The 14,075-nt window shown below is 38.5% G+C and overlaps 7 protein-coding genes across 7 annotated transcripts in view; 6 read left to right on the top strand and 1 right to left on the bottom strand.

Annotated features, from left to right (window-relative positions):
* The window catches only part of LOC130219134 (uncharacterized), a 29,052-nt gene that overhangs the window by 8,420 nt on the left and 6,557 nt on the right, over positions 1-14,075 (bottom strand). The gene's annotated exons all lie outside the window — the stretch shown is intronic.
* On the top strand, positions 865-1,430 carry LOC130219126 (histone H2B 1/2-like). The gene has a single exon (XM_056451412.1). It carries the CDS (start codon positions 928-930, stop codon positions 1,300-1,302), a length of 375 nt encoding a protein of 124 aa, XP_056307387.1. The 5' UTR covers positions 865-927; the 3' UTR covers positions 1,303-1,430.
* LOC130219121 (histone H2A-like) lies at positions 3,199-3,742 on the top strand. The gene has a single exon (XM_056451406.1). The coding sequence runs from the start codon at positions 3,211-3,213 to the stop codon at positions 3,595-3,597; it is 387 nt and encodes a 128-aa protein (XP_056307381.1). The 5' UTR covers positions 3,199-3,210; the 3' UTR covers positions 3,598-3,742.
* On the top strand, positions 4,430-11,354 carry LOC130219428 (neurofilament heavy polypeptide-like). Its single transcript, XM_056451836.1, is given in 7 exon segments — positions 4,430-4,744; positions 5,970-6,569; positions 7,471-7,751; positions 9,079-9,421; positions 10,386-10,388; positions 11,011-11,129; positions 11,132-11,354. Coding segments are annotated over 7 exon segments (1,857 nt in total). The 5' UTR covers positions 4,430-4,436; the 3' UTR covers positions 11,335-11,354.
* LOC130219117 (histone H1-like) lies at positions 5,941-6,754 on the top strand. Its single transcript, XM_056451403.1, has one exon. It carries the CDS (start codon positions 5,974-5,976, stop codon positions 6,571-6,573), a length of 600 nt encoding a protein of 199 aa, XP_056307378.1. The 5' UTR covers positions 5,941-5,973; the 3' UTR covers positions 6,574-6,754.
* Positions 7,359-7,773, top strand: LOC130219122 (histone H2A-like). The gene has a single exon (XM_056451407.1). It carries the CDS (start codon positions 7,373-7,375, stop codon positions 7,757-7,759), a length of 387 nt encoding a protein of 128 aa, XP_056307382.1. The 5' UTR covers positions 7,359-7,372; the 3' UTR covers positions 7,760-7,773.
* Positions 12,178-12,604, top strand: LOC130219133 (histone H2B 1/2-like). The gene has a single exon (XM_056451416.1). The coding sequence runs from the start codon at positions 12,199-12,201 to the stop codon at positions 12,571-12,573; it is 375 nt and encodes a 124-aa protein (XP_056307391.1). The 5' UTR covers positions 12,178-12,198; the 3' UTR covers positions 12,574-12,604.

The raw sequence follows: 14,075 nt of genomic DNA, 5'->3' as shown, positions 1-14,075 counted from the left end.
ATATATATATATATATGTGTATATATATATGTGTATATATATATATGTGTATATATATATGTGTATATATATGTGTATATATGTGTGTGTTTTTATTTGTGTCAGCGAGGAATGTCAGACAAAGAAGCAGTGAGCGAAGTCAAGAGCCACCCACACTTTCATAGAGAGCACATTTCAAATTTTTAAGTAACTTGACTATATAAAGAGCACATTTTAATTATTATTCCTTTTTGTTAGTTAGTTTTTATTTAATTAGTTTGGTTAAAATGAACCATGAACTTAGTATCAACAAGATTTATTAAAATCAATTAAAATTGATTGTTGGAAAGATTGTTGGACATTGATTGTTGGACAGCACCCCAGTATAGGGCTGTGGCACAAATTCACCAGATTACAAATTATTACAGCCATGTTTGGTTTCAAATTAAAATGAACTTTAGCAAATAACTTTTTGTTTACTATCGAAGGATATGAAAAAACATTGTAAATTATTTGCTAAAGTTGTCACAGCTGTGCTCTATTAAGGGAGTAAATTTCAAACAGCACGTCTGATATAGTCTTACATCTCTGGTCATTCTACACACTATATATTTGAGATCATTCTTTTACTATTAAGATGGCGTAGAAACCATAATATTTAACCTAGAGCTGTGTGATAAATTAAGCTTTTTGTATTATGGCGGGAAAGTCAGACAAAGAACCGATGCAGTAGATCACTGGGGGTTGGGCAGAAAACATTTAAATTTAGAAGCATATGATTGGCGAGAAGTTCATCTTGCCACCCATTTCTGACCAATGAGATCTAAATCGTTGAGCGAAAGCACCCAATAGAAACACAATACAGTCCTCTTGCTTGGCAAGAGTTTTCAATAAATTCCCGGCACAGCAAACATACGTTACTCAGTCTCACACTCTGAAATCTTCAACATGCCTGAACCAGCAAAAGCTGCTCCCAAGAAGGGCTCCAAGAAAGCGGTCACCAAGACCGCCGGTAAAAGCGGTAAGAAACGCAGAAGGACCAGGAAGGAGAGCTATGCTATCTACGTGTACAAAGTGCTGAAGCAGGTCCACCCTGACACCGGGATCTCCTCCAAGGCGATGGGCATCATGAACTCGTTCGTCAACGACATCTTCGAGCGCATCGCCGGTGAGGCGTCTCGTCTCGCTCACTACAACAAGCGCTCCACCATCACTTCCAGAGAGATCCAGACCGCCGTGCGTCTGCTGCTGCCCGGTGAGCTGGCTAAACACGCCGTGTCTGAGGGCACAAAGGCCGTCACCAAGTACACCAGCTCCAAGTAAAAGGTTAAACCAATTTGCTAAACCCAAAGGCTCTTTTAAGAGCCACCCATTCTGTCAGTTAAAGAGTTCTGATTGGCTATGTCTGTCTTGTATAGCTGTCTAATTTTATTAAATACTTTTGTATATATCTAGACTGTGTGTAGAGAGACTATTGTAGCCGAATGTTGATGGAACCAGTTTGATAAAGCAGTTGAACACAAGAAACTACCTCAAGTTTCCACAACAGATTGTCTATTGTGTCCCTGGTTTTGCTTTTTACAGGTCAGAGATCAGCTCTTATTAATAACTTTGGGTCAGCATAACCCCCAGTAACCATGTCGCAATCCATATCTGGAGTTGGATACAATTCATTGACGCACACGTTTAGATTTATCTTTTTGCTGTAACCAATGAGAACTGTTTACCTGGATCCCACCTATTCTGGACTAGTGTAAAGAGTATAATTGTACTGTAAGTCAGAGCGGCCTAGGAACTCATTGCGAGTGTTGAAGCTGGCTTCTGCTGATAAAATGGCGAACTATCTTCAGTAAACTTTTATTTAAATCTCTGACCCCGACTCTTCTTCATCTGACTGACTGCTCATTCTTTGGGTTAAACTGTATACCATCCTTACAGACGGTTTTGAGGTACAAATTGTGTATAAAAATATTCTACTTTAAAATAAAGATATTTTTTAAATGGGTTATTATGAAAGCAAAAAAGAAAAACCATTAAACAAGGCCAATAACCATAATTTATTAACATGTTATTCTCCATTATTTATGTACTTAAAATGTATTTGCCCATGCTTGAACATATGTCAAACTATACACAAAGCTATAGATATTGTGAAAGATTTCTTTAGTTTGGATGAATCTAGAGACCTTTATGATTATATTGTTGTTATATATTTGTAAACAAAAAGTATTTTTATTAACATGAAACTTGCCTTTATTAGGGACAGCCTCCATTTTGCATCCTGGAATTAAAGGTAGTAATTTGAAGGCCTCATATCACAGCAAGTAAATCAATTCCTTTTTTCTCTCCTGAAATCTTTTATTTAGTTGTTTGCTTGCATGTCATTGAGAAATTAAACATTGATATAATACTTATAAAAGGAAAATGGCAACTATGAACGTCTGCAACTATAGTTGCTGGTGGGCGTTGATGGGTGAAGTCTCAAACTTCTACATGAACGTTTTCATTGTAATCTTTTAAATTTGGCGTGAATAACAAGCCCTGTTTATTGCCAGATATGAGCCAACACATCCAGATAAATTTTACCTTTAAGCCTTTATACATGTGTTCAACTATGACTAAATGTTTTAGTATAATGTTGAGAATTGTATTTACAATACTAGTTTATACCAGGGTACGTTTGATTTCTCTTTCTTTACTGTTGAACACATGATTTATTAGAAAATGTAAATGTTCTCAGTCGTCTGGTTTTGTGGCAAGTTGTGAACAATTTCTCATTTTTTCTATCTATCTATCTATCTATCTATCTATCTATCTATCTATCTATCTATCTATCTATCTATCTATCTATCTATCTATCTATCTATCTGTCTGTCTGTCTGTCTGTCTGTCTGTCTGTCTGTCTAACATGTATATTCTGTTTCATATGAATCTACTCTTATTAAATCTCATAACATAAGTTGTTAGTTTTCCTGAATTTGCACAAGTTTATTGTGAATTCCTGACATCCTAAACACATTTTCTGAATGTTTTGCCAAGGATTCTTTCAACGTGATTCGAACTTCGAATAAAGAGAACGAGGGGAGTAGCTTGGATTTTAGAGGGAAGTGCAGTGATTGGTTTAAAACTGTCACAGACTCTGGCCAATAGACGGCGATCACACTCCTTTAAATATGAGCTGTTCTACTGCGAATTTATTTCTACTCGTGTCGAGGAAACGATAACAACAAGATGAGCGGAAGAGGCAAAACCGGCGGAAAGGCCAGAGCAAAGGCTAAGTCTCGTTCTTCCAGGGCTGGTCTTCAGTTTCCCGTTGGCCGTGTTCACAGGCTGCTTCGCAAGGGTAACTATGCTCAGCGTGTCGGTGCCGGTGCTCCAGTGTACTTGGCCGCTGTGCTCGAGTATCTGACCGCTGAGATCTTGGAGTTGGCTGGAAACGCCGCTCGGGACAATAAGAAGACCCGTATCATCCCCCGTCACCTGCAGCTGGCGGTGCGCAACGACGAGGAGCTGAACAAGCTTCTGGGTGGAGTGACCATCGCTCAGGGCGGTGTGCTGCCCAACATCCAGGCTGTTCTGCTGCCCAAGAAGACCGAGAAGGCCACCAAAGGCAAATAAACTGCTGCAGTTTGAGAATTACAGAACATAAAGGCTCTTTTCAGAGCCACCCACTTGGTCTTTAAAAGATTGTGCTTCTAGTAATATATTAAACCACATAATACTAAAAATATATATAAATTCTCACTAAAGAATTCCCTTTTATACTGCCTTCCCCTAGCATAAATGTGTGCTTGTCTTAGCCAAATATATAGTTAAATAATATGGGTTAATTTTGTTAGAGTCGGTCTTATTTTGGATATTATTATAAAGCATCCTACAGAAAATGTTATAAACCGTTGCTTTATTAGTTGTAGGGTCAATCAATAGTTGAAAACAAAATTATAAGCCCTCCTGTGAAATCTTTTTTTTTTTTTGTCAACCCATTTTAAATTTTAGTTTTAATAATAACTATTTTTTTTGTCACAATGACAGTGGGAAGCTAGCTATTTTGCAGGATAGTATTCTGTTTAAAGACTTAATGTTAATTAGGCAATTAATTGGAGAACAGTGGCTGTTCTGTAGCCATTAGAAAAAAATATCGACGAGACTAACAATACAGGAATTATTAGTTTAAAAAAAAGAAAAATATAACATTTACTGTGAAAATATCTTTGCTCTGTTAAACAGCACTTACAAAAAATTTCAAATAAAAAAATTAAGACTACATTTTGTTTTCAATTATGTTTTCTTTATAATCAAGCATGTCATCCAGATTGGTGACGTCACAGTCGGGTTCAGGGGCGGGTCGGAAAATGGTAGCTCCACCTTCTAGTGTTTCAACTAGGTCCTGTAAGCGATTGTAAAAGGTCACTTGCAAGTTTAAAAGTTTACTCGTTTAACTTAGCTTAAATACAAGCATGTCTGGAAGAGGCAAAGGCGGTAAAGGACTCGGAAAAGGAGGCGCCAAGCGTCACCGTAAAGTTCTCCGTGATAACATCCAGGGAATCACCAAACCCGCTATCCGTCGTCTCGCTCGGCGTGGCGGTGTGAAGCGTATCTCTGGCCTGATCTACGAGGAGACTCGCGGAGTGTTAAAGGTGTTTCTGGAGAACGTCATCCGTGATGCTGTCACTTACACCGAGCACGCCAAGAGAAAGACCGTGACCGCCATGGATGTAGTGTACGCGCTGAAGAGACAGGGACGCACTCTGTACGGCTTCGGCGGGTAAACATCTGCGCTCCTCTCTGAAAACCCAACGGCTCTTTTAAGAGCCACCCACACTTTCATAGAGAGCACGTTTCTAAAGTAATTTTGCAGTACAAGACCGATAATACAAGTAAAGCTTGAACTTCTTGACCTGTTAAGGCTTAAAGTATTCCTATTATAAATTAGTTTATTTGTCAATGATAAATGACAGAACATTTCCAAAGAAGTGTAATGAACACATTTCTGACCAATGAAAAACTTCAATTCATTTATCCATCAAAAACACCCAATCCGGGAAGACCCATTAAGCCCCTATATATTTTCATAAACTCCGTTAACGTTCTTGTACAAATCTTCATTATAATTTATTACAGATTCAAGTTCCAGAGATGGAAAATTATGTAAATATCTAATTAGTTATTAGTAATGTCTTAATGGTAATATGTATTCGCGTATAAAATGATAAACAATATGTTGAAAACATTATCAACTTGCATCGATTACAATTGTACTAATTATTATATTTATTAGTCCATTCGAAATAAACCTGTAAATAAATTTGTTTATAAACATACTTTATCAAATAACTCATCATTTGCTAACTGTTAATTCAACATTAATATTTTAGAGGGCCTGTTTAATTGCATGTCTTTCAAATCTTAACCCTGTTTATGAGTGTTGTACAGGGGCATTTTCAAATAATTTGTTCGTGAGTGTTTAGGTAAAATTTGATATGCGTTATGAGAGTGTCACCATTCATAAAAAGAATACTAAAATGCATGCTGATGCACCATTTGCCACATTTTAATGCAAACATCTTCACAAATCAAAGCAAAATTACAGATAAATCGCGAACAAAAGTAGAGTTTCACCTACAAATGTCATTTGAAGAATAAACCTATAGAAATCTGTTGTATGAATTTAAACAAGAATAAGCAAATAATAAGCTTTAATAACAAGAGACATGCACGAGTATAAGCAAAGTAATCAATGGAGGAACAATGTCGAGTTAAATTTAATTTAATTGTCAAAACCCTTTCATAACGAAAAGCAGTACAATCCCATTTTTAATAAGCAAAAGCTAAGCTTGATCTGGACAAAATTTAGGCGCCAAAATGCTGTGTGGATCAGTGTGTTGAGTCTACACGGTCCTCATGTGGTAGTTAAGTTCACAGCCGCTCAGCAGCGCCGCCACTTCATAGATCTCACACTGTCGTCGAGGTTTGACTATATTCGCCCAGAGAAACATGGCTGAAACCGCTCCTGCTGCCCCACCGGCCAAAGCTCCTAAGAAGAAAGCGGCATCCAAACCCAAGAAAGCGGGTCCAAATGTCCGCGATCTCATCGTTAAGACTGTGACCGCTTCCAAGGAGAGACAAGGCGTGTCCCTCGCAGCCCTGAAGAAGGCTCTCTCTGCCGGCGGCTACGATGTGGAGAAGAACAATTCCCGCGTCAAAACCGCCGTCAAGGCCCTGGTGACTAACGGCACTCTGGTCCAGACTAAAGGAACAGGCGCCTCCGGTTCATTCAAGTTGAACAAGAAGCAAGCCGAGCCCAAGAAGAAGCCAGCGGCCAAGAAAACTGCAGTGAAAGCCAAGAAACCCGCCGCTAAGAAGTCGCCCAAGAAGGTGAAGAAACCGACCGCCGTGAAGAAGGCGACAAAGAGCCCCAAGAAAGCCAAGAAGCCCGCAGCTGCCAAGAAAGCAACTAAAAGCCCCAAGAAGGCGAAGAAACCAGCGGCTGCCAAGAAAGCAACCAAGAGCCCCAAAAAGGCGAAAGTTGCAAAGCCCAAAACGGTGAAGCCGAAGGCGGCCAAGCCTAAGAAGGCCGCTGCCAAGAAGAAGTAAATCTTATTCTGTTCCATAATTCAACAAAACGGCTCTTTTAAGAGCCACCTACTTACTACAAAAGAACAACACTTCCACATTGATCTAAAGTGTGTCTTGGTATTTACAGGAGCGGCCATGCTTGTTTTCCCAACATTTGAACAAAAATTAGCAGAATATATATATGGAGATATGGAGTAAAGTACAGTGTTATAATATTTCTATAATGTATTTTTTAATAATATGTATACGCTACATCGCAATTTTTTATGACAAAACCTAAGTTTTACTGTGGGTATTTTGTGTGTTTTTTACAAATGTTTTTTGCAAACTGCTAGCGAATAAACAGCTTAATAGAATAAAATGAATATAATTAGTTAAAATAAAAGGTTGAAAACTGGGGAATATAATAAAGAATGGTGTGTGTGCTGCTTAAATAGAGATTTATAGCTAATGTAATTAAAATCTACAGGCAGCTTGTTTAAGAACAAGAAAAGAATTAATTGTATTTTGGATGTTTACATCAGGAAAAAAAAACACTTAATAATAAATACAAACAAGTTTAAATGCCCAAAAAGGTGTGTGAAAAACGGCTGTTGACCGCATATTTGATATTTGGTTCCACTTATGATTAATGTTATTTGAACGGGCTCAAAGGAAAACACTTGCAGACAGGGGAGGGATTTGGAAATTGGAGGGAAGTGCAGTGATTGGTTTGAAAGCTTCTGACCAATAGCAGGCGGGCACGCGCTCTTAAATACTGTCTGCCTTGGTCTATTAACCTTACTCCTCTTTGGAAGAGAAAAGTAGAATTTACAAGATGAGCGGAAGAGGCAAAACCGGCGGAAAGGCCAGAGCAAAGGCTAAGACTCGCTCATCCAGGGCTGGTCTTCAGTTTCCTGTTGGCCGTGTTCACAGGCTGCTCCGCAAGGGTAACTATGCTCAGCGTGTCGGTGCCGGTGCTCCAGTGTACTTGGCCGCTGTGCTCGAGTATCTGACCGCTGAGATCTTGGAGTTGGCTGGAAACGCCGCTCGGGACAACAAGAAGACCCGTATCATCCCCCGTCACCTGCAGCTGGCGGTGCGCAACGACGAGGAGCTGAACAAGCTTCTGGGTGGAGTGACCATCGCTCAGGGCGGTGTGCTGCCCAACATCCAGGCTGTTCTGCTCCCCAAGAAGACCGAGAAAGCCACCAAAGGCAAATAAACGGCAACGTTTGATGACCAACACAAAGGCTCTTTTCAGAGCCACCTATTTTCTCTTTGAAAGAGTAATTATTTTAAGTAATTAAGCACATTAACATGGGAATAGAAACACGTGATAGTTTGTGTGTGAATTATTCAGAGTCAACAATTTTTCTTAATCTTGTGTATTGTTGACATTTATCTATTTGTTAGTATGTGTATTTACATTTCTACACGACAACTAATGATCAACAGTAAAATTACACTATCTCAACCGGGAAAATCAAAAATGCGTGATTGTATTATCACAGCTTTGCAATCAAACATGGTATAATGGAAGTCAATGGGGCTAAACCAGTTACTTACAAGAGAGCGTAGTCCATTTCCTCAAAGTGTATTGAGTTTAAAAAAATAGCCTGAGAGATCCACCCTCACTGACCAAAGTCCAGTATTTGTCCCATTATACATGAGCTCATTTTGACACTGTTATGCCATCAAAAATGATCAAAATAACCCATTGAAAAACTGTAAGACCAAGCGGAATCAGATACAAGTGGTCAACTTTATTATTGTTATGGAAAAAACTTTTAATAAACGTTTTATAACCTTTATTCAAAATATTGGAACTTACTCTTGAAAGAAAAAGTGATCAATAATAATACTTATTAGGTTATTCTTGTTATTCATGAATTTACATGTACTTTTTTTCCAAGAGAAGCTAAAATTGCAAAGTTCAACATTATTATTATGTTTATTTTTTATTATTCAGATGGCAACATTCTGACTGAGGAAAGTTGAATGTGCCGGCCATTTTGTTATTTGCCTAATAAATGACAAAACATAATTAATAATTTAAAAACTTTAACAGATTGCTATTTTCCCTCTAGTGATATATCATAAAGTAGCCTAAAATAAGTAGACTCTAGATTTAGTAGATTTATTCTAAATCTTTAGAAAATGTTTTGGTACATCAAAAAGTGTGACCATCCGACAAGCTAATCCAGCAAAAAAAACTATTTCATAATTAAGTTTAAAAAGTGTGTAGAATAACTGCAAAAGGTCAATATTTTGAAAAAAAAAATTTCATGTCTGATTTCTGATCAGTCTTTTACACGAGGGGCGAGTTCATTGTGGAATTCGAGAGAGAAAAACGCGGGCTTCCGTTGTTCTGATTCAAAATCAGGGAACGTGCAGCCATTGGTGAAATCTTATTGAGAAGTTCTCTCGTCATAGCCAATCAAATGACTGTGCTAACGCTCCGCCCACCGAAAGCAATGCTGAACAGAGTATAAATAACAGCTGCGCGAACACTGATATCACTACTTTTGCAAAGCAAGCAAGAGGTCTTTGAAGAAATGGCAAGAACCAAGCAGACCGCCCGTAAGTCTACCGGAGGCAAAGCCCCGAGGAAGCAGCTCGCCACTAAAGCTGCTCGTAAGAGCGCTCCCGCCACCGGCGGCGTCAAGAAGCCTCATCGCTACAGGCCCGGTACCGTGGCTCTGCGAGAGATCCGCCGCTACCAGAAATCCACTGAGCTGCTGATCCGCAAACTGCCCTTCCAGCGTCTGGTCCGAGAAATCGCTCAAGACTTCAAGACGGATCTGCGCTTCCAGAGCTCCGCTGTCATGGCTCTTCAGGAGTCCAGCGAGGCTTATCTGGTCGGTCTGTTCGAGGACACAAACCTGTGCGCCATCCACGCCAAGAGGGTCACCATCATGCCCAAAGACATCCAGCTGGCCCGCCGTATCCGCGGAGAACGCGCTTAATTTCACTGTTAATCAATTTTATACCCAAAGGCTCTTTTAAGAGCCACCTCAGTGCATCAAAAAAGTGCATATTTTTGTATTTAAGTCTTAAACCCAGTATATTCCAAAGTGTAGCCATGACCTAACATGAACAAGAAACGACTTCATATACCCTATGATAATATAAGTTTGCACTTAGTATTGCTAGACAAGTCTTTAATACAAAACAAAAACTTATATAGCAGCAAGAAGCACCCATATAGCACTAGTTTTACAGAAATGGCATATATGATTGGATAAAGTTGCTTTCCCAAATGAGAAATAGTGTAAGATTCTGGAAACAAGTCAGAGTAAAATTCATATTAATCCCAGATTCAGTAAAGTGTTTATCCTAATCAATCTACTCAACTCCTTCAGAAGGAAGATAAACCTCTCCCATACAGACAAATCAAACAAGCAGAATATAATTCATATAAATCAGTAACATTCCTAACGTCTTTGTAGCTAATTATTTGTAAGTTGTTTGTCTCTTTTCAAGATGGAAGACATGATAAATAATTCTGAAAGCCAATAAGCAGAACAGGCACATTTCAAACACTATACAAATATATAATCTAATGTTAATGTTGCTCAGCTTAGTCCCTGATTTTATCATGATTAAATTTTTTTTAATGTATTTAAAAATTAATGTTAATGATAATTAATATTAATAAGAGTCTAAATTCTGGATTATAAAATGAGACCGTTTAGATATAGAAATAGAAGTTTCTATAGAAGTTATAACTAAAGAAAATAAAAACAAGTATAAAATTATTGAAATTATTATTGTCAACATTTGTCTACATACTATCTACATTAAACATTAATGTCTACATTTCGGCTGCATGATGGCGCAGTGAGTAGCGCGTTCGCCTCACAGCAAGAAGGTTGCTGGTTCGAGCTGTCAGTTGGCGTTTCTGTGTGGAGTTTGCATGTTCTCTCCGTGTTGGCGTGGGTTTCCTCCACAAGTGAATTGGGTAAGCTAAATTGTCCGTAGTTTATTAGTGTGAATGTAAGAGTGTATGGGTGTTTCCCAGTGATGTGTTGGAGCTAGAAGGGCATCTGTAAAACATGCTGGATAAGTTGATGGTTCATTCCACTGTGGTCACCCCAGGTTAATAAAGGGACTAAGCTGAAAAGAAACTGAATGAATGAATGTCTGCATTTGCATACGTAGAACAGTTTCTATGTTTGAAATATGGAAATTAAAGCCACAGTTTTTATAAATTTTTAAAAATATGTTTAAAAAAAGGTTGCTGATGTTTATTTGAACACTCTAATTTCTACATAATTGGGTGTAATTCTGTCTCCAGTGTGTTATTGCAGAATTTCAGGCAAGATCTTCAAGTGAATTAGGGGCGGGGCGGATAATTGTTGCACGTGACGTAATTTAAAATCGTGGAGCTCCGCCTTCCAGTGTTACAGCTAGGTCCTGTAAGCGATTATAAAACCTCACTCGTAGTTTCAATTGTTCACTTGTTAAATCAAGCTTAAAAGCGAACATGTCTGGAAGAGGTAAAGGCGGTAAAGGACTCGGTAAAGGAGGCGCTAAGCGTCATCGTAAAGTTCTCCGTGATAACATCCAGGGAATCACCAAACCCGCTATCCGTCTCTCGCTCGCCGTGGCGGTGTGAAGCGTATTTCTGGTTTGATCTACGAGGAGACTCGCGGAGTGTTGAAGGTGTTTCTGGAGAACGTCATCCGTGATGCTGTTACTTACACTGAGCACGCCAAGAGAAAGACCGTGACCGCCATGGATGTTGTGTACGCGCTGAAGAGACAGGGACGTACTCTGTACGGCTTCGGCGGGTAAACGTCTGCGCTCCTCTCTGAAAACCCAACGGCTCTTTTAAGAGCCACCCACACTTTCATAAAGAGCACGTTTTCTTGTTCGCCATGTGCGGAGTTTTGCAACTATTTAATAAGTAATAAAATACTGTAGTAGCATACCGGTTGTGTAAGTACACCAGTTCAGAGAAAATTTGAAACTATTTACGATCTTTTGTATAATTGCACAAACAACTAAGAATATAAATCAGCTAATACAATTTACAAAGCTGTTCTTCAGATACTTTAAGTTCATATAAATAAACAAGTACAAATTATTCTGATTACCGTCCCAGAAAGACAGTATAGGTCCGGTTTCGATTAACTCGTTGGCAAATAAGTTTGTTATCGGTACTGGATAATGCATATTCTCAGTGTTGACAATCCATTTTGTGGGTTAATTACTGCTTTTACCATAGCTATTCTGCTCTTTATGTTAGTAAATTCGTGAATTTGATAAACGCTTTTGCCTGAGATAGTTCTACATCTCTGGTCATTCTACAGGTTGTATGCTACATTTGATATCATTCAATTACCATTTTTAAGATAATCATCTAATAATCATAATAATAATCATTTAAGAAAACAGTCGTTTACATACGGCGGGAAAGTCAGACAAAGAAGCAGTGTGGGAAATGACTGGGGGCTGGACGGAAAATATTCAAATTTAGAAGCCTGCGATTGGCGGGAAGTTTATCTAGCCGCCCAATTCTGACCAATGAAATCTTCATTCGTTGAGCGAACTCACCCAATTGAAAGACAATACAGTCCTCCGCTTGGCACGAGCTTTCAATAAATACCCAGTACAGCGAACAAGCTTTATTCGGTTTCACTCTCTGAAATCTTCAACATGCCTGAACCAGCAAAGGCTGCTCCCAAGAAGGGCTCCAAGAAAGCGGTCACCAAGACCGCCGGTAAAAGCGGTAAGAAACGCAGAAGGACCAGGAAGGAGAGCTATGCTATCTACGTGTACAAAGTGCTGAAGCAGGTCCATCCTGACACCGGGATCTCCTCTAAGGCGATGGGCATCATGAATTCGTTCGTCAACGACATCTTCGAGCGCATCGCCGGTGAGGCGTCTCGTCTCGCTCACTACAACAAGCGCTCCACCATCACTTCCAGAGAGATCCAGACCGCCGTGCGTCTGCTGTTGCCTGGTGAGCTGGCTAAACACGCCGTGTCTGAGGGCACAAAGGCTGTCACCAAGTACACCAGCTCAAAGTAAAGCGCTGAAGTTTCTTCAGCTACCCCAAAGGCTCTTTTAAGAGCCACCCATTCTATCTAATAAAGGGCTTTTCATAGTTCGTTAAACTTCACCATGTCTCTGAATTTATAAACTAGAGTAAAGTGTTTAACTTTAAATGAACTTTTTTTATTTTTATTAGTGGTGTAGTTGTCAACTAATTTAGGCATTAAGTAAATTATATAATGGAGTAAACCATAAATCAATCTATATTTCAAATAAGCATATTCCTCCACCAGGAATTCTAAATCTAGAAACGAAGGGACATAAACTGATTGCAAATCTATTTGTTTCAAGTAACGCAGAATAGCTTGTATATTGCAGCACAGATTCACAGAGAGGGTATCAAGAAGAATTCATAATAAATGTAGTTTTTGAAACACTAAAGTACTGTAAAAATCTTTTGCGAATCCTTTACAGTAATATAAACAAAGGTTCCAATGCAGTGGTTCTCCACAACTATAAGTTATATTATATTACATCAAAGTTTCTGTAGTGAAACTTAAAATATACAAATGTACAGTTTATCAGTTCCCTATAGTTGATACTACAGCATGTCATTAAAAGTTGTAAATACTGTAATACATACAGTATAATACATTTTAAAATGTGAAGGAGAAAGATTTACTATATTACTCTCACACTGAGAAGAATTCTCAGTATTAACACTATTTGGACCATATTTGTAGATTTTGTTATTGCATGTAAAGAACTTTTTTTCTTCATATGTTCTTAAAATGTCACTTAAGCTAAATCTATAATATAGTGTGATATTTCTGTATAATTCTATATACATTTTTTAAAATGTAATTAGTATTCAGTTATTATCAGTCCCTTAAACTCCCTCAATTTTATTTAGTTAAAAGGTGAATTTCAATGACTTATTGAACAGAAAAACAGGCCATGGGTTGAGCTTTTAGCTTGAATATCATTTTGCAGGACTTTAATAGTTACTATAAGAACAACAATGGATAATTTACCTCAGATTTTCTAAATCTCACCTCCGTCACATGGCTCATTATGCATGCCTTACATGTATGTATGTGTGAATCACTGCATTGATGTTATTACGGTAACTAATGTTGTTGTGGCTAATGTCTAGTCACATGTCAAGTTACAATCTTTTGTAAAGCTATTTAAAACTGCTTACATTCTGCTTTTGAGACTTATCTTTGTGATTGGAAGCAATATGGAGGTGGGTGCCATTTTGTAGTGATGGTGAAATGAAGCTTTTTGAACCAGTGAAGCGCTCGACTCGCTTGTATCGGAAAAATATTCGTTACTCGAAGCTTTCTAAATCAGTGCTCGATGAGGACCTCTTCTGGTTAGAGTGTGGGAAAGCACTGTGATCCAATACTGTCAAATGTTCACAACTGACCGACTCATTCATGTAGTAATACAACAACAGTAATATAAACAAATTACTGTAGTTTTTACACATAAGGTTTGTTACATTACACGACCGATGACTGTAGTTAAATCCA

The sequence above is a fragment of the Danio aesculapii genome, chromosome 25 (genome assembly GCF_903798145.1).
Source record: "Danio aesculapii chromosome 25, fDanAes4.1, whole genome shotgun sequence".
NCBI lineage: Eukaryota > Metazoa > Chordata > Actinopteri > Cypriniformes > Danionidae > Danio > Danio aesculapii.
The sequence above is the reverse complement of the archived record's forward strand: the minus strand, read 5'-3'. Positions and strand labels throughout refer to the sequence as shown.

Excerpts from the sequence above, each read along its gene's own strand:
- LOC130219126 (XM_056451412.1), top strand. The coding sequence starts at position 928 with ATGCCTGAACCAGCAAAAGCTGCTCCCAAGAAGGGCTCCAAGAAAGCG.
- LOC130219121 (XM_056451406.1), top strand. The coding sequence starts at position 3,211 with ATGAGCGGAAGAGGCAAAACCGGCGGAAAGGCCAGAGCAAAGGCTAAG.
- LOC130219117 (XM_056451403.1), top strand. The coding sequence starts at position 5,974 with ATGGCTGAAACCGCTCCTGCTGCCCCACCGGCCAAAGCTCCTAAGAAG.
- LOC130219122 (XM_056451407.1), top strand. The coding sequence starts at position 7,373 with ATGAGCGGAAGAGGCAAAACCGGCGGAAAGGCCAGAGCAAAGGCTAAG.
- LOC130219133 (XM_056451416.1), top strand. The coding sequence starts at position 12,199 with ATGCCTGAACCAGCAAAGGCTGCTCCCAAGAAGGGCTCCAAGAAAGCG.